The following is a 20078-nucleotide window of genomic DNA, read 5'->3' as shown; positions in this document are numbered from 1 at the left end:
TTTGAAGACATGCTCTCAGTGCTAAAGAAAAGTGTCAAAACTGAAATTCTAATCTACAAGATCAATTTGCAGAGGGCCAATTGAAACCCAAAGAAGGAAGCTGGTCATTTATGTATTTATTATATTGAAGTATAATTGTCACACAATGTTACAATAGTTTCAGGTGCACAACATAGTGATTCAAAAACCCTATACACCATGCTATGCTCACAGTAAGTGTAGCTACCATCTGTCACCAGTTACATTGCTATTACAGTACCATTGACTGTGTTCCCTAGGCTGTGCCTTTCATCCTCATGACTTATTCATTCCATAACTGGAAACCTGTATCTCCTACTCCCTTTCACCCATTTGGCTCTTTGCCCAACTCCCCTCCCCTCTGGTAATCATCACTTTGTTCTCTGTATTTATAAGTATTTTTCTGCTTTTTTGTTTGTTTGTTTTGCTTCTTAGATTCCACATGTAAGTGAAATCATCTGGTATTTGTCTTTCTCTGTCGATGTATTTCATTTAGTGTATTACCCTCTAGGTCCATCCATGTCACAGATGGCAAGATCTCATTCTTCTTTATGGCCGAGTAATATTTCATTGCGTATATATAGCACATGGAAGTTGGTCATTTAATACTGCACCATGAATTCACAGCAGAGCTGGTATGACGGCCCAGGTCTTAGGAATTTTCTCCTCCCTTACCTTTTCTTGTTTCAGCCTTTCCCACAGCCTTTGTCCCCTGCTACTCTGAAGTTGGGGTAAGGCCACTGATGTGGGTTCTCTTTAGTGCAAGACTGGCTTTGGGGACACTATGAAGCCAGGCTGGGATGACAGAGGCTGAACTTTTACCCCCAGCATCCAAGCAGCTACACAATTCCTCTGAAAATGTCAGTCTCTTTGCTTGGAGTCTCACACATTCATCACAAATCCTTCCATTTTTTTGTGAATGGAGAAGAGAAACAGAGGCACATGGAGGAGTCTGAGACAAAAAGTAATGGAGGCAGGGTGGTAAGGGTCACATGACCTGGCTTGTAGTCCTACCTGTGGCATTAACATGTTGCATGTAATTGGGCAGCTCATTTTCCTTCTCTGTAAAAATGAATGTATTTGTAGGTTTCTGACACTCCCGGTTAGAAACATCTAGGTGGGGTATGGTTGGGGATACCAGTTACTTACTCAGGTAAGGGTTGGTAAGCTCCAGTGGCCTTTGGAAGATCCAAGCACCTTCTCCTCAGCCTTGTTGGTCCTGATGTCTAGCAGAGGAATGGAGGGTTTGGAGCATAGAAGGAATGTTCATATCAGGCCAAGAAAAGGAAAAAGCCCCAGCTTCTGGTGAGAGGTTGAGTCAAGACCTGCAATGTTGGGTGTGTGGGGCATGTGTGATTGTTACTTCAGTCTAGAGATAAGGTTATCAGCAACTGAAGTTGCTGCTTTTTTGCTTCCTCCAGAGGGGTGACTCCTCAGTGTAGCCCCAGGCACCGGAATCATGATTCTTTCTTTCATCCCCAGTCATCCACCACCTTACTGCTTCAGTTGCATCAGATGTTAAGGGATAAGGTGTGTGCTTAGAACTATCTGACTGTCCTGTATGAGACCTCACCCTACCTCATGTAGGCAGCCTCCCCAGGCACCAACCCCAGGGAACTCATTAAACACTGTGTCTGGGAGAGAAGTAGAGACCTCTCAGTAGAAACCAAGGAAAATCAGGCTGCCCTACCAGTGTTTTTCTTGGATCTCCAGATAATTAGTCACTTGTTATTCTAGTGATTTCTAAGGAGAAAAGAGGCAAATGCATGGAGAAAGCCTGGGGCTTCTCCCAAGATGTGGGAGAATGCATAGAGTCAAGCGAAGAGTCCAGGTCTTCACATTAAATGACTCCTCTTTGCTGATAAGCTGGTGCTGATACAGCCACACCTATCAATCCATTCATTAAAAAAACCTCTTTTAAGTTGTCAACTATACAGAACATAAAACTTACCATTTTAAAATGTGTAGTTCCGCGGTATTAAGTTAACAATCTTGAGCATCTTTTCATATACTTGTTGGCCATTTGTATGTCTTCTTTGGAGAAATGCTATTCAAATCCATAGCTCTTATTTTTATTTACTTATTTATTTAAATAATTTTTTATTATGTTATGTTAGTCACCATACAATATATCCTTAGTTTTTGATGTAGTGTTCCATGATTCATTATTTGCATATAACACCCAGTGCACCACGCAATATGTGCCCTCCTTAATACCCATCACCAGCCTATCCCAATCCCCACCCTCCTCCCCTCTGAAGCCCTCAGTTTCTTTTTCAGAGTCCACAGTCTCTCGTGGTTCATTCCTCCTTCTGTTTATCTCCCCTTCATTCTTCCCTTCCTTCTTCTACCGATCTTCCTATTTCTCATGTTCCATAAATGAGAGAAACCACATGATAATTGTCTTTCTCTGGTTGACTTATTTCACTTAGCATAATCTCCTCCAGTCCCGTCCATGTTGCTGCAAATGTTGTGTAATCGTTCTTTCTGATGGCTGAGTAATATTCCATTGTATAAATGGACCACATCTTCTTAATCCAGTCATCTGTTGAAGGGCATCTCAGCTCCTTCCACAATTCAGCTATTTTGGACAATGCTGCCATAGCTATTTTAAAATTAGGCACGTGTTGCATGGTGCACTGGGTGTTATACGCAACTAATGAAGCATTGAACTTTACATAGGAATCCGGGGATGTACTGTATGGTGACTAACATAATATAATAAAAAAAATCATTAAAAAAAATTAGGTTGTTGGGGCGCCTGGGTGGCAGAGCGGTTAAGCGTCTGCCTTCGGCTCAGGGCGTGATCCCGGCGTTATGGGATCGAGCCCCACGTCAGGCTCCTCTGCTATGAGCCTGCTTCTTCCTCTCCCACTCCCCCTGCTTGTGTTCCCTCTCTCGCTGGCTGTCTCTATCTCTGTCTTATAAATAAATAAAAAATCTTAAAAAAAAAAATTATTTATTTAAAAAAAAATTAGGTTGTTTCTTTTCTAATGAATTGTAGGAAAATACTATTTCCCCACAATATATTTTATAATNATTTATTTAAAAAAAATTAGGTTGTTTCTTTTCTAATGAATTGTAGGAAAATACTATTTCCCCACAATATATTTTATAATGGGCTAATCTCTTAACCTAATAGATGATCAGATATGTTTTGAAAGTATTTTCTGCTATTCCCTAGTGGCTTTTTTTTTTCACTCTGATTGTTTTGTTTGCTTTGTAGAAGCTTTTTAGTTTGACACATTCTGACTTGTCTAGTTTTGTTTTTGTTGTCTGTGCTTTTGGTGTCACATCTAAGAAATCACTGCCAACACCAATGTCAAAGAGCTTTTTCTGTAAGTTTTCTGTAAGAGTTTTATGGTTTCAAGACCTACATTTAAGTCTTTAATCAATTTCAAGTTGGTTTTAGTGAGTAGTGTAAGAAAAGGGTCCAATTTCATTCTTTTCCAGTGGATATCTAGTTTTTGTAACATCACTTGTTGAAGAGACTACGTTGTTGGGCACCTGGGTGGCTGAGTTGTTAAGCATCTGCCTTTGGCTCAGGGCGTGATCCCAGGGTCCCTGGGATCGAGCCCCACATCAGGGTCCCTGCTCCCCTGGGAGCCTGCTTCTTCCTCTCCCACTCCCCCTGCTTGTGTTCCCTCTCTCACTGGCTGGCTCTCTCTCTCTGTTAAATAAATAAAATTAAAAAAAAAAAGAAACTACCTTTTCCTCATTGTAAAATCTTGATGCCTTTGTTTAAAATTAGTTGACTGTATGGACTTGAGTTTATGTCTGAGCTTTCTATTCTGTTTCATTAGTCTTTACACCAGAACCATACTGTTTTGATATTGTTGATTTGTAATATATTTCAGAATCATGAATTGTGAGCATTCTACTTTGTTTTATATTCTCAAGATTGTTTTGCTATTTGGGATCCTTTGTACCTTCTTTTTTTTTTTTAAGATTTTATTTATTAATTTGAGATAGAGCTCACAAGCAGGGGGGAGGGGCAGAAGGAGAGGGAGAAGCAGATTCCCCACTAAGCAGGAAGCAAAATGTGGGGCTGGATCCCAGGACCCTGGAATCATGACCTGAGCTGAAGACAGATGTTTAACTGACTGAGCCAGCCAGGTGCCCCTGCACTTTCTTTTTAAAAAAATTTTATTTTATTTAAATTCAATTAATTAACATACAGTGTATCATAGTTCACCCTGGGCCCTTTTGTTTGGATAGCAAAACTTTGATTAAAGTCCTTTGATACTATCTGCTCATCAGCTCCCTCTTTCTGAAGGGTGGTAGCATATCTTATGGAAAGTGCCTCCTACTGTGATAGACAGCACTCTACCTGTGGTTGAGAAGGTTAGGACTAACCTGGGGGACAGAATTGTAACACTTTCACCACAACATATATCTCCTGGTCTTTTTTTAAAAAATATTTTATTTATTTATTTATTTGAGAAAGAGTAAGAGTGAGACAGCACAAGTAGGCAGAGGAGCAGAAGAAGAGGGAGAAGCAGACTCCCCCCTAAGCAAGGAGCCCAATGTGGGGCTCCATCCCAGACTCCCGAGATCATGACCTGAGCTGAAGGCAGTTGCTTATCCAACTGAGCAACCCAGGTACAACTCATTTTCTCTTGTTATCTAGAATTCCCTTTAGTGTGAACTTCAGGGAGATTACTTGTTGACAATGAATTATCGCAAGTGATGTGAATCACATCTAGACCAGAGTATTTAGATGGCAGTGCAAAATCTTCAGGTTTTCCTCAGCTTCTGATGGAGTGATGATTAAGGTTTACAGTGGTGTCTGCTCCGTCAGCTTTGGTCCCTGAGTGTTTAAAGTGAGCAGCACCCTATGCTTTTCAATGGTGAACATGCAGTGTCAATATGAAATAAATCTTTGGTTTCAGGTCCAACGATTTTGACATTGTTTGTTTCATCAGCACAACCTAGCTTATCCTGACTGACACACATGGCTTTTCTCCAGGATATAAAGGGCATTTCAGCGAGGATCATGGCCATGTGGACAAAGGCAGAAGCAAGGGGGAAGGGAAAGGAGTCAAGTGCTGAGAATTCACTGTGAGGACACCTGGTGTAGGTGTGGGCACTACATCTGCTTTGTAGATTCTTCCATCTCCCCAGCCTTATTCTCTCTGTTCTCAAACTGAACAAGCTTCACAGGGCTTTTCCACTGTCCCTCAAANACTCCCATAGAACAGGGCCACTACAGTGAGGTGGGAGCCACAGGTAGAGAAGGCCTTCCACTTGCCAGCTGCCGAGGGAATTCTGAGCACAGCGATGATGATTCGCAGGTAGGAGAAGAGGATGCACAGGAAGGGGGTCGCAATGACAGCCAGGGTCTCGGTCATGACCACAATCTGGCTGGAGGATGTGTCAGAGCAGGATAGCTTTAGCACAGGCTGGGTATCACAAAAGAAGTGCTTAATGACATGGGAGGCACAGAAGGACAGGCGGGACATGAGTAGCACCCGGAGCAGGGAGTGCAGGTGGGAGATGGTGCAAGAACCCAGCAGCATGAGGAGGCAATGCCGTGGGTTCATGACCATATCATAGTGGAAGGGGTTGCAGATGGCCACCAGCCGGTCTATGGCCATCGAGGCCAGAAGGTAACTGTCCGTGTTCCCACAGGCTATGAAGAAGTACATCTGGACCAGGCAGCCCACGAAGGAGATAGCCTTGGTCTCTGATAGTAAATTTGCCAGCATCTTGGGCACAATGACTGTTGTGAAGCAGATATCCGTGAAGGACAGGTTGCTGAGGAAAAAGTACATAGGGGTGTGGAGTCGGGAGTCAGAGTGGATAACCAGAATGATGAGTAAATTGCCCATCACAGTGACCAGGTACATGATGAGGAAGATGGCAAAGAGTGGTTTCTGTAGCTGAGGGTTGGAGGAGATGCCCAGGAGGATATAGCCCGAGTCACTGCTGTAGTTCTTTGTCTCCCATGTCTGTGCCTTCGTGGACAGGGTGTGGAGAAGCAGTTGGAGAGATGTGAAGGGCAATTTCATCAAGTCACCTTCTTCCCTAATCTCCAACCTATTAAAAAAAATCCCTCTGCTTTGTTAGAATTTTAAAGAACATTTACTTTAAGAAACTATTGGGAAGGGAGAGTAAAATCCGACATGGAAAAAATAAAGAAAATTCTAAGCTGCTTTCTCAGTAAGGAACTAAAGGTTTATCCCACGTGTCTTAGGAACTTCTAGTAGCCTACTGTGTGTGTGAGTTCTTCTCAATTCTCTTTTTAAATATTCTTCTTAGGTTGTTTCTTGACCAACTGCTTATCCTCTTTTTTTTCCCCTTCACGTGGCAGGGGAAGAGGCTATTGGGTCCCAACTTGAGTCAGGATACTTTCATAGAAGGCATATCCATGAATGATGTCCTTTCATAAGGATTCTGTCCTACTCATAGGAGCAGAGGTGGTGGCTGTGGTAATGGGGATAGGATAAATAACATTGTCATTGGTAGTCCTTGGTATCCACAGAAATTAGATAAGCCTTGCTTAAGTCTTCAGAGCAAAACCTGCTTCATGCTTCCATGTTTATTTAAGCGTTTTTGTTTGGCTAATATGATCTGGATACTTAAGGTTTTGGTTCAGGGATGCCAGTGAAAATAGAAATACTACCATGAATAGCTTACATTACTGTGGTTAAATATTAAAGTATATATTAATTTTTTGATTAAAAAACTATGAAATCCTCATTCTCAACATTCATGTATTATTGGAATTGAAAACTTTGAATGTAAGACTCTTTCTTACCACTATCATGGATAAAAACCACACATTAAAAGATACGGTCATTTTGGGAGGTGATGGAGGTCTTAACTAACCGTTCTGTGGCAATCATTTCAGAATATGTACGTGTATGAAGTCATCATGTTGTACACCGTAAAGTTACACAATGTTACATGTCCATTATAGCTGGGAAAAGCTGGAAAAAGAAGTCAGTTTCCTCAATTAATAACATTCAGTGTGCCTATAACGATACCCAAGGGCATTTTTTTTATTATATCCCAAGGGCATTTTTAATGGAAGCTGAGAAGGTCATTTTTAATGGAAGTTGAGAAGGTCATTGTAAAACTCATCTAGAGGAGGAAATGGCTACAGAAAGACAAGATAATTTTGAAAAAATTAGAATAACAACAGAAGTTTTCTAACCACAACTCAAAGCATGTAATAATGAAAAACAGTAAGATAATGGAACACACAGAGAAAAACAAATGAGGGGTCAACATAAAGAATTCTTTATACCTGTATTTAGACCTGTATTTGGATCTTGAACTATGAGCAATTTCACATAATATGTTTATTTCATAGCAATGAAAAATGGATGAACTATTAAATCAGATATTTGATATTTATGGCAATTGGCTGCAACTTTAGAAAAGTTAAAGTAGATTTCTATCTAACACACATAGAAATAAATCCCATAGGAATGAACAAACTGAAAGTAAAGATATCCAAACCATAAAGTAAGTATTAGCTCAAAAGCAGTATATATTTATGGTCTCAGGACAGGAATGCCATTCCAAGGAAGAAAAAATGTAGAGGCATAATGACAAAATACCGTACTCAAAAATATGAAAATTATACCAAAAGAGGTAATATGTAAAGCTAAACTATATACTAAAGACTCGAAGAAAATGTCTGCAACACATTTCTGAAAAGCCATAGAGAAAATGCGTGGCTTCCTTAGTAACCAGAAAATATACATTAGACTGAAATATAATTTTCACCTTCAGATTGTCAATAGTTTTTTTTTTTTTACATTATCCAAAGAGAAAAAGAACCTCACATATACTGATAATGAGAGGGTAATCACTGTAGGATTTTGGCAATCTCTATCAGAATTGAATATACATTTGTTTATCGAATTGTTCCACTCACAGAAATATACCCTGTAGATAGAGTAACACAAAGATATGTACATCTTTTTATTTTAGCATTACTTTAATGCCAAACAGAACAATATAAACAAACACTAAATTCTATCCCTGAAACTAATAATACAGTATATGTTCACTAAATTGAATTTAAATAAAAAATTAAAAGAGAAAGAAAGAAAACAAACAAACATTCCTCAGAGAAACATCCTAACTATCCACAATAAGTGAATTTTTAAAGCAATTTATACTGCGTTCTCTTTATACAATATTGCACAGTGTCTAAACAAGTACTATGGAGCACGTCAGCCAACATTTATTAGCATTCAGTGTATGTCACACTACTGAGCTGAGTGCTTGGCGTGTCTTTATCATTTTATTTTCTCCAAATCCTAGGAGATAAGCAGTGTTATTATCCCGATTTTAGACACAAAAAGTAGAATTTAGTAAAGGTAAGTAACTGACTAGATCCCACTGTTAGTAAGTGGTAGAGCTGGGATTTTAACTCAGGCAGTCTGATGGCAGAGCAGAAGCTGTATGTTGCTAAGCTGTATTATCAAGCTTACACTGCTGTCCCTGATATTTTGTTAAGTGAGAAAGCAGGTTGCAGAAGGATACATAGAGAATAACCCTGTTTTTGTAAAGAAAATATTTTATGTTGTGTTTGTTGTGGTTTGTGTGTTTACTTGTGTGTGGCTTCCTCCTGAAGTGAAATTGAAGACATGCACTGGGGAGTTCCTTCCATATTTAACTTTTTATTTTATTGTCCGTATTTAAAAATACTCTACACATGTTTCTTTATATTAATTATATAATTAAGAAGGTGAAATTTCCCTATAATTCCAGTTTTCACAGAAGTAGAGCTGTGTGCATATGTCAAAGTTTTTTTTCTCTGCATAGATCTAGACAAATACTATATACAGTAAGTGTATCCGTAATGCTTTTCTCCCCACAGTTGGTGTTACAGTGGGTATTTGTGTGTGTGTGTGTGTGTGTGTGTGTGTGTGTGTATGTTTGCACTCATGAGGCAGTTTCTTTGGTATGGAATACATCCTGAGATGTAGAATGCAGAGTTGGAGTTTATGAACACTGAACATTTTAATAGACACTCCGAATCCGAGACACATAACCTTCATCCCACTATGGGGCAATGTGTTCATTTGACTCTCTGGACTCTTTCTCCATCTCCTTCACCGTGTCTTTCAGCCTCACTGCTGGGACATCATTTTCCCTGGTGGTGAAGGGCTTCTGATCCTTTTTGGGCTTGTACCTGGAATTCTCCTGATCTAGGCAATATTTCTCTGGGGCAGTAGTTAACCCCCTACCCACTGAGCTGAATCAGATAAAATTGTATATTTTCTTATGCCTTGGGTAAGTTGCTTCATCTCCTTAAAGCTGTCAATAAGATGTGCTGGTTCTACATTCTGTCCTGCCTACTCCTGTCACCTGGACACTCCAGTGCCCCTTGACATACGCATATACCTGTGATAGCCTCACATGAAATTGCATTAAATATGTGCAGTTTTTTTGCTATATCAATTATACTTCAATAAGGGTGTAAAAAAAAGGAGAAGGGGAAGAGGAGGGGTAAAGGAAGGGAGGAGGGGGAAGGAAATGGGAGGGGGTAGGGGAGGGGGAGGAAGAGGAGGAGTTTAAGAGGGAGAGGAAGAAAAGAATAGGTACCCCACAGCCTGTCACAGATTTACCTACATAGGTAATGATAAGAGGACCCTGCCTATTTGGCAGTCCCTGAATACTTTCAAAGGTAGACCTGGAAAGAATTCAGTGATTTTGACTGTGGTTGGTTGAGCAGTCTCTGTGTTTTATGTCTGTGAGTCTCATAGACGAAAGTCAGCTCCACTTACTTGCCGTACTTGTTTGCTGTCCCCAGAGGACAGTTAGTGGAGGGATACTCGTGCTATCTAGTGCCAGATAATTACCATCTTCTGTATCCTGAGATTTTGAGGTGAAAATGCGGTGTTAATAATTATTGTAGTAGAACTTGGAAATGAAGTGCCTGTGCCTTCTTTCAAAAGTTTAGCCTATAAATCTTTAAAAAAAGGTGGGGGGGCGGCACCTGGGTAGCTTGTCAGTTGAGCCTCCAACTCTTGGTTTCAGTTCAGGTCACGATCTCAGGGTGGTGAGATTGATTCCCACATTGAGCTCCGTGCTTTGTGTGGAGTCTGCTTGAGATTCTCTCTCTACCTCTTCCTTTACCCCACTAAAATAAATAAATAAATCTTAAAAAAAAAAAAAGTTTCGCCTCCCTGTCCCGTCGGGGCTGGTTTTGCCTGACCCCCCTCAGGGGGAGGTCGGATGAGGCTTTATCACAGCTCTTGTGATGAATTAAGAATCAGCATGGGGTTTTGATTCACAATTTGAGAGTAAAAATGAAAGGCCTTTGATTTCTTTCAAAAGCACAATTATTATAACGTTATTGGATTCTGTGCCTTAAGTTTGTATTATTAATTTACATACAGTGTTTCACCACCTTCCTATTGTGTAAATGAGATGATGTGTGCAAACACATTTACATGGTATAGCACCATGTAAATGAAAGTTATTATGGTTAGTAATAAAACGTTTTATGTTCCTGGCCAAAAAAAGATAGTTGAGTAAAAGAGCTTGGTGAAGCTTTCTACAGGTAGTTAGTATGATTGCTCATGACATTTTATTTTATTTTATTTTATTTTAGATTTATTTAGGTATCTGAGAGAGAGAGAGAGGAGGAGCAGCGCGAGAATCTCAAGCCGACTCCCTGCTGAGCACCGAGCCCATCCTGGGGCTCCATCCCTTGATCCTCAGATCATGACCTCAGCTGAAACCCAGAGTCAGTTGCTTCATGGACTGAGCCACCCAGACACCCCAAGAAATGACATTTTAATGATGACTCTGGTCCTCAGTTAGTGGTGGGAAGGACCAGGGCGGACTTAGGGTCTTTCTAAGACTTTTATTTTTATTTATTTATTTTTTATAATAATTTTTTATTATGTTAGTCACCATACAGTATATCCTTAGTTTTTGATGTAATGTTCCATGATTCATTATGTGTATAACACCCAGTGCACCATGCAATACGTGCCCTCCTTAATACCCATCACCNCATCACCAGCCTATCCCATTCCCCCACCCCCCTCCCCTCTGAAGCCCTCAGTTTGTTTCCCAGAATCCACAGTCTCTCATGGTTCCATTCCCCCTTGTTTACTCCCCCTTCATTCTTCCCTTCCTTCTCCTACCGATCTTCCTATTTCTTATGTTTCATAAATGAGTGAAACCATATGATAACTGTCTTTCTCTGCTTGACTTATTTCACTTAGCATAATCTCCTACAGTCCGTCCATGTTGCTGCAAATGTTGGGTAATCGTTCTTTCTGATGGCTGAGTAATATTCCATTGTATATATGGACCACATCTTCTTAATCCAGTCATCTGCTGAAAGGCATCTCGGCTCCTTCCACAATTTAGCTATTGTGGACAATGCTGCTATGAACATTGGGGTGCATATGGCCCTTCTCTTCACTACATCTGTATCTTTGGGGTAAATACCCAGTAGTGCAATTGCTGGATCATAGGGTAGCTCTATTTTTAACTTTTTATGGGACCTCCACACTGTTTTCCAGAGTGGCTGTACCAACTTGCATTCCCACCAACAATGTAAGAGGGATCCCCTTTCTCCACATCCTCTCCAACATTTGTTGTTTCCTGTCTTGTCAATTTTTGCCATTCTAACTGGCATAAGGTGGTATCTCAGTGTGGTTTTGATTTGAATTTCCCTGATGGCTAATGATTTTGAACATTTTTCCAAGACTTTTAAATTACACTAGCCCACCTTAAAAAGTATATACTCCCTTCCCTGTTAGATGGGAAATAGAAACTCTTTCTCTACTTCAGAACTTCCTCTATTGGAATTTCCCACTTTGTGGGCATCCGTCATCTCAGGTTGGTGTTCCCTTCATGCTTGCTCACCACTGATGCAGGGCTCTTCTCCTAGCTGCCAAACCACATCACACTGGGGGCTACAAACTGGAAGCAGAGCATGCCCTTCCTAAGCAGGAAATAAAAGTGCTTGGTGTGTAATGTGCTGGTGAAAGCTGCCCATCATGCAAGCACCTGCTCCTGAATGAGCAAGGACAGTTGGGAACTGACTCAACTAGAAAAAAATCAGCTACCCTTTCTTGGGAAGGTTCTGGGCTTAGCACTTGTCCATTGACTCCTCACACTAGCACTATGTTGTTAGAAGCATTGCTTTCCCCCTTTGATAGAAAAAGGGACTGAAATTCAGAGAGCCACGCAGCTGATAAGTGGCATTGCTGAGACTCACACCCAGGTAGGTTTGGTTTCAAATTGTGTTTTATCTGTGCTAAATGATGCTATCATACCTGTTTGCCACACCATGCACATGTGGTCCAGAATGAAGCTGGCATATCCTCTACTACAGAAGTCCTCTTACTTCCCAGTGCCTCATGCCTCCTGTGACCCAGTTCTCCTCCTCCCTCCTTTGTGCCCGTCCACTGGAATCTTTCAATTTCCTTCTTTCCTACTGCCCTTACTGCCTCCGATTCCATGAAGCCGTGTGCTCGCCCCTCTTCCTTGCCTTCAGAGAAGAATGGTTGCAGGGGACTTTGGACCTCAGCTCTGCCAGATTCTGAGAAAACAGTAGCTCTTTCCTTTTGCAGCATCAGTACCTGACTTAGAGTCTCTCCTGGGTCAGGTGCTTAGAACCCAGCTTCTCTCTGACTCTTTCTTCCCACTTCCAGCAGAGGGACGAACAGATACAGAGCATCTTGAACAGATCCGTCCTGCTTTGGGATCCTGCAGAGCCCTTTCCAGGCATGGCCCTTGTCTTTTCAGTTCTCTGAAATCTCTCCTTTATGCCTAGCTTTCAGTCCTGTATCAGATTAGAGCTTAACCCAGCCATTGCCAGCTGTTAAATCATAGATTCCAAGGCAAGAGGACGTTGGAAATATGCCCACTGGATTCTTTTTTTGTGAATTCAGTCTGTCTCAACATACCTTTGGGATCCCTCTGACGGACCAGAAGTGCTTAAAGTGGGAAAGTGGGACTTTTGCTGAAACCCAGTCTGTTGTGTCCCTCTGCCGAGCTGGCAGTGCCTCACTCAGATGTCTCCTATTGGAGACAACCACTTCACTGCATCTCTTCCTGTGGCTATTCTCAGTCATGGTAACAGAATAGCTAGCAGTGACATGGTGCTTATATGTGCCAGACACTGTTTTACGAACTTGACATACATAAATCATTTAGTTTTTGCAACACCCCTTTTCACAGATAAGGGAAGGGAGGCACAAGGAATTGAAGTGACTTACCTGAGTCCACACAGCTAGAAGGTGTTGGAGTCCAGCTTGAGAATGTGTGCTCTCATCCCCTGCATTATGCTAGCTTTCTCATTCACTGGTTTTCCCGCTGCCCTAGTTTCTTGGAGGAGGTCACTCTGAGGCTCTTGGTTTGCATGATGTGAGCCGTGCCCCTTAAAGGAAGGGACCAGTGACTTGCACAGAGCATGTTCTCCAGAAATGTGCGATATATGGTAAAAAGAGAAAAAAAAGAGAGAGAGAGGTGAAATCTGTTGGCTTTTGAGATGGAGGAGAGAAGATAGGATTAGGAAAAGGGAGGAAGATCATAGTTGACCCCCAGTTTCTGTTCCCAAAGATCCCTCAGCCTGCCTACCTGTGGGCCTGACAGAGGAGATTCAGGGTCCTGACCAGGCTAGGGGGCCTGCCAGGGAGTTAAGATCAGGCTCTGAGTCTGTGAGGGAGCAGGCCAGGGCAAGTGCAGACCTACTTTCAGAAATGTGCTCTCTTCTCCCTATGTACAGTGGGTGTTGGTGGTGGAAAGGGAGACCCAGGGGTCTGTCCTCTGTGAATGCCAGAGCCCTGGAGGCATTGGCCCTGCGGTCTTCCCAGGAGAGAAGAACATTACTGATGTCCTTACTGAGCTCTGTGTTCAGGAGCTTGGTGGGAACCCGGGCTCTAGAGGTGTCGCCTCATGTCCCCGGGAAGGGAATTAGGGCTGTGCAGCAACAGGGGTGGAGGTTTTCATGCACAGTTATGTGAAGCATGGACACAAACATGTAAGTTCATGCACACATGCGTGCTCTCTATTCATGTGTGGGCTTCTTGTGCATGTCTGTGTGTAGGCTTATGTGTGCCTGCCTAGAAGGAGAGGCGATGGTGTCTGACATCTCCGAAGTTCTGTGTCTGCATGCATGACTGTATCTAGGTGCAGGTGTAGTGTTCTGGGAAAGGGATTAAGATGTGGGTCTGGAGCCAGTTGGAATAGATTCAGACGCTGGCTCTCACTCCTATAGGCTGTGTGAGCTTTTGCAACTTTAGACAGATACTTTTTAAGTGATTATTTGAATTCCAGTTAATTAGTATACATTGTAATATTAGTTTCAGGTATACGATATAGTGATTCAGCACTTCCATACAACACCCTGTGCTCATCACCACAAATGTTCCCTGTAATCCCCAACACCTGTTTCCCCCATCCCCCCCCCCATGGTAACCATCGGTTTGTTCTCTATAGTAGTTAAGTGTCTGTTTCTTGGTTTGATTCTCTCTGTTTTCCTTTGCACATTTGTTTGGTTTTTTAAGTTCTACACATGAGTGAAATCATATGGTATTTGTTTCTCTGACTGACTTCTTTCACTTAGCATAATACTCTCTAGCTCCATCCATATTGTTGCAAATAGAAATATTTCATTCTTTTTGATGGCTGAGTAATATTCCATCATAGATATATATATGTGTGTGTGTGTGTGTATGTATGTATATGTGTATGTATATATGTGTGTATACCACCTTTTCTTTATCCATTCATCAGTGGATGGACACTTGGGGTGTTTCCATATTTTGGGTACTGTTGATAATGCTGCTATAGACATCAGGGTGCCTGTATCCCTTTGTATTCTTTGGGTAAATACCTAGTAGTGCAATTGCTAGATCATGGGGTAGTTCTATTTTTAAATTTTTGAGGAACCTCCATACTGTTTTTCAGAGTGACTGCACCAGTTTGCATTCCCACCAGCAGTACAACAGGGTTCCCTTTCTCCACATTGTCACCAGCACCTATTGTTTCTTATGTTGTTGATTATAACCGTTCTGACCAGTGTGAGGCGATATCTCATTGTACTTTCATTTGTTTTTCTCTGAAAATCAGTGATGTTGAGCATCTGTTCATCTGTTTGTTGGCCATCTGTATATCGTCTTTGGAAAAATGTCTGTTTATGTCTTCTGCCCATTTTCTTTCTTTTTTTCTAGTATAATTTTATGTATGTATGTCACCATATAGTACATCATTAGTTTTGATGTAGTGTTCCATGATTCATTATTTGCGTCTATCACCCAGTGCTCATTACAACACATGCCCTTCTTAATACCCATCCCCCCACCACCCTCCCCTCTGAAACCCTTGGTTTGTTTCCCAGAGTCCATAGTCTCTCATGGTTCATCTTCCCCTCTGATTTCCCCTCTTCAGTTTTCCGTTCCTTCCCCTAGTGTCCTCCATGCTATTCCTTACGTTCCACATATGAGTGAAACCATATGATAATTGTCTTTCTCTGCTTGACTTATTTTACTTAGCATTATCTCCTCCAGTTCCATTCACGTCGATCCAAATGGTGGGTATTCATCCTTTCTGATGGCTGAGTAATACTCCATTGTATATATAAACCACATATTCTTTATCCATTCATCTGTTGAAGGGCATCTCGGCTCCTTCCACAGTTTGGGTATTGTGGACGTTGCTGTTATGAACACCGGGGTGTAGGTGCCCCTTCTTTTCACTACATTTTTATCTTTGGGGTAAATACCCAGTAGTGCAATTGCTGGGTCATAGGGTAGCTCTATTTTTAACATCTTGAGGAGCCTCCATACTGTTTTCCAGAGTTGCTGTACCGACTTGCATTCCCACCAACAGTGTAAGAGGGTTCTCCTTTCTCCACATCCTCTCCAACATTTGTTGCTTCCTGCCTTGTTAATTTTTGCCATTCTAACTGGTGTAAGGTGGTATCTCAATGTGGTTTTGATTCGAATTTCCCTGATTTCTGCCTGTTTTCTAATTGGATTATTCCTTTTCTGGGTTTTGTTGATTGTTTCCTGATATTCTTTAAACATTTTTTCCTTTAATGGACTTAATTTTTTTAGAGCAATTACAATGCCACAGCAAAATTAATTACATAGTACAGAGTATTCCTGCATACTTGCAACCCTCATACATTCACAAACCCCATAATTATCAACAGCCCCACCAGAGTGCTACAGTTATCATAATTGATGAACTCCACTGACACATCATCATCACGCAAATCCATAGCATACAGTAGGATTCATTCTTGGTGGTGTACATTCTGTGGGTTTTGACAAATGTGTATTGACAACATTATAGCATCGTAGGAATAGTTTCTGTGGCCCTAACATCTTTGGTGTTCCACCTATTCATTCCTCCCTTCCACCTGGCAATCACTGATCCTTTACTGTTTCCATCACTTTTCCTTTTCCAGAATGTCATAAATTGGAATCATATAACATTGAGCCTTTCAGATTGACTTCTTTCATTAAGTAATATACATTTAAGGTCTTCTATGTGTTTTTCAGATTTGATAGCTCATTTCTTGTTTGTACTGAATAATATTTCATTGTCTGGATATACCACTGTTTATCCACTCAGCTACTGAAGATATATATTCAAAAATAGCTGGAGATGATTTTACTGTTACATGGGGGATGTGAAAATCTTATTCTGCCACCTGATGCAGTCTTCTGTGTTGTGTATGGTGCTTCAGTTCAGAAGCCTGGCCTCTATCCCAGGTTCCCAGCTTTATAGTGGCTCCAGAAGGGTCCTGTGTATGGGTACTGTCTTCCACTTTACAAGACTTGCCATAATAAAGAAGATGTGGTCCATATATACAATGGAACATTACTCAGCCATCAGAAAGAACGATTACCCAACATGGACAGGACTGGAGGAGATTATGCTAAGTGAAATAAGTCAAGCAGAGAAAGACAACTGTCAAATGGTTTCACTCATTTATGGAACATAAGGAATAGCAGGGAGATTGGTAGGAGAAGGAAGGGAAGAATGAAGGGGGGGTAAACAGAAGGGGGAATGAACCATGAGAGACTACGGACTCTGGGAAACAAACTGAGGGTTTCAGGGGGATTGGGCTAGGCCGGTGATGGGTATTAAGGAGGGCATATATTGCATGGAGCACTGGGTGTTATACGCAAACAATGAATCATGGAACACTACATCAAAAACTAATGAGGTACTGTATGGTGACTAACATAAAAAAAATTTAAAAAAAATCTGTACAAACAACAACAACAACAACAACAACAACAACAACAACAACAACAAAAACCCAAGACTTGCCATAGTCACTGTTAGGTTGAGGTTGGAGTGGGAGCCCTTCTTATGGTTCCTTACCTGGTTTCTGACTCCTAGGCTGCCTCTGATTTAAGTAGTAGCTCTCCCACCTCCCTAACAAGGGACAGCTGTTTGTTGGGTTAGGGTGGGGCTTGGTGGTGGCCGGATTGGATTAGGGAAATCTAAAAATCACAAGGCCTTCTGGCAGGGATCTGAGAGCTGACCATGGTAAAAGCAGTGGGACTAGGTCCCCAGGTTCTTTATGCCTATGTGGACCTGACTAGTTTCACCTTCATCTTTTGAAGTTCTCAGTTCCATTAAACCCTGATTATTTCCATTTTGTGCAGGAAAAGCAGGGTTACCTATGATGCAGAATAGTAGGACTCTGACTCAGATGAACTGAGTTTCTAGGTATGTCCCTAAGAATTTCTTTATGGTATGTGTCTGAAATTCTTGATACATCCAGAGACAATGACCTTCAGAACATATCTCCTGTCCAGGGAATGCAGTGGCTCTGGAGAAGCTTGGTGGTGTTTGTACTTAGCATTGAACACCAGGTTCATCCTAACTAGCTCATTTGCTTGTTCCATGTGTAAGTTCTGCTGGTGGACAGCAGGAGATTGGTTGGCTGGGAGGAGATTTTCTGCTGTGTGTGGGGGGAATAAATCCATAACCTCATCTCTTGAAACTTCTCTTGGATGATAGGACTCCTCCTTTTCTTTCCTCTTTGCTAATACCGTCTCTATCGGACTCTTCAATGTCAGAAATATTCAGCACTCTTCTCTAAGTCCTTCTCAGCATTCATGTTTCATACCCCTCCTAGTTTATGTTACTTACTCTGATCAACAGGCAAAATATGTTCAAGGAAGTAATTTTTCTTAGCTCAGTATCGTGCAAAATCTCCAACACTTTCATATATGTAATGAGCTTGCAGTAGAAGGACCCAATAAATTTCCCTTCACCGTTTCCTCATCAAATGACATGCTTCTAGTATTATTCCACTATTGTATTCAACCAGCCTCACACGTTATCTATCTATATGGTAGGAGGAAGAGCTGTCAAGGGTTTCCTGGTCTACTCCCAAGGGCCACATAGAAGCACTTCACCTGACTTGGCAGATGTTCAGAAAGCCTGCTTAGACCTTTGCTCTGACTATATGTACTTTCAGAAGGAATTTATTTCATTCTTACTGATGTTTATATAACAAATTTCCAAGTTCACCCTGGGCTCCTTTGTTTGGATAGCAAAACTTTGATTAAAGTTTTTCAGTACTACCTGCCAACATCAGCTCACCCTTCTGAAATGTGGCAGGATATCTTGTGGGAAGTGCTTCCTATTCTGACAGAGACAGTACTCTAGCTGTGACTGAGAAGGTTAGGACTAACCTGGGGGCCAGATTGGTAACCTACCCTAACGTGTTATCTCATGGTCACTTGTCATGTACTTTATGGATTACCTATAGAATTATACCTAAAAGATCTTGATTTTTTAGTGACTACGTGTTGTTGAGAAAAAGGAGTCTGGGACTGATGGCAGAGGGGACTCAGAAAAAAATATGTTTAGGGTGCCTGGGTGGCTCAGTTGTTAAGCGTCTGCCTTTGGCTCAGGGCATGATCCCAGGGTCCTGGGATCAAGCCCCACATCGGGCTCCTCTGCTGGGAGCCTGCTTCTTCCTCTCCCACTCCCCCTGCTTGTGTTCCCTCTCTCGCTGGCTGTCTCTCTCTCTGTCAAATAAATAAAATCTTAAAAAAAAAAAAGAAAAAAACGTTTAGTTTCCTGGAACCAAATGACTTACTTATGTTTAGAAGTTAGTGGAAGGTGTAATTAATGAATTTGTATATTCCATATATGCCAGGCATTATTCATTTTTAAAGCGGTTGATTATACATGATTCAAATGATGGCACAGACATATAGGAAGTAGAAAGAGTACAGGCTTTGTAGGCCAGCATCCCAAAAGCTGAGTGACTAGTGGGAGATAGTGGTGCAAGCCAGGTATGCCCATACAATATGAAGGCAAGGGCAGCTTGAGTTGTTTTGTTTTGTTTTTGTTTTGTTTTTTTTTTTGGGTTGCTGGTTGCTTTCCAATCACTGGACAAATCACAGTAACAGCAATGGCAGGAACCTTAATGTGGGGCCCCAGGTGTCCCTTTGTTCCATTAGGCCACCATACACCTCTGGTTAGGGTGTTAAGGCCAAATGTCTGATATTCAAGTTGAACTGCCATCAGCAAGCTTCTGATTAATAAAAGCTGGTGGTTATTCAAACTTGATGAAATAAATGAGGCAGGATTCCCAGACAGTATAGAATCTTATGTTATTTTTGTTATTGAAATTGATAATCAGGTACTATTGATTAAGCAACAAATTCACATTTGTGTATTTGTGTGTTATTAGAGTTGTGTATAGTCTTAAATTTGTGCATCTGGTAATTGTGGTCTCCATTTGACAGATGCACTATTGAATTGTGCCTCCTGGTTCCCTTGTGTTTGAGAGGGGTTGTAAGTGGTCACAAGTGGTGTGAGTCACATCTAGACCAGAGTATTTAGATGGCAGTGCAAAATCTTCAGGTTTTCCTCAGCTTCTGATGGAGTGATGATTAAGGTTTACAGTGGTGTGCTCCATCAGCTTTGGTCCCTGAGTGTTTAAAGTGAGCAGCACCCTATGCTTTTCAATGGTGAACATGCAGTGTCAATATGAAATAAATCTTTGGTTTCAGGTCCAACGATTTTGACATTGTTTGTTTCATCAGCACAACCTAGCTTATCCTGACTGACACACATGGCTTTTC

The 20078-nt window shown here is 41.4% G+C and overlaps 1 protein-coding gene across 1 annotated transcript; it reads right to left on the bottom strand.

The window, feature by feature from the left end:
- Nucleotides 1–2535: 2535 nt before the first annotated feature.
- LOC100483556 (olfactory receptor 1L6-like) lies at nucleotides 2536–6866 on the bottom strand (the record flags this gene model as incomplete). Its single annotated transcript, XM_034663726.1, has 3 exons — nucleotides 6850–6866; nucleotides 5207–6078; nucleotides 2536–2546 (listed from the first exon to the last, which is right to left on the bottom strand). Coding segments are annotated over exons 1-3 (900 nt in total), but the record flags the coding sequence as incomplete, so codon positions are not given.
- Between the last annotated feature and the right edge of the window lie 13212 nt (nucleotides 6867–20078).

Source organism: Ailuropoda melanoleuca, chromosome 7 (genome assembly GCF_002007445.2).
Source record: "Ailuropoda melanoleuca isolate Jingjing chromosome 7, ASM200744v2, whole genome shotgun sequence".
Classification (NCBI taxonomy): domain Eukaryota; kingdom Metazoa; phylum Chordata; class Mammalia; order Carnivora; family Ursidae; genus Ailuropoda; species Ailuropoda melanoleuca.
The sequence above is the reverse complement of the archived record's forward strand: the minus strand, read 5'-3'. Positions and strand labels throughout refer to the sequence as shown.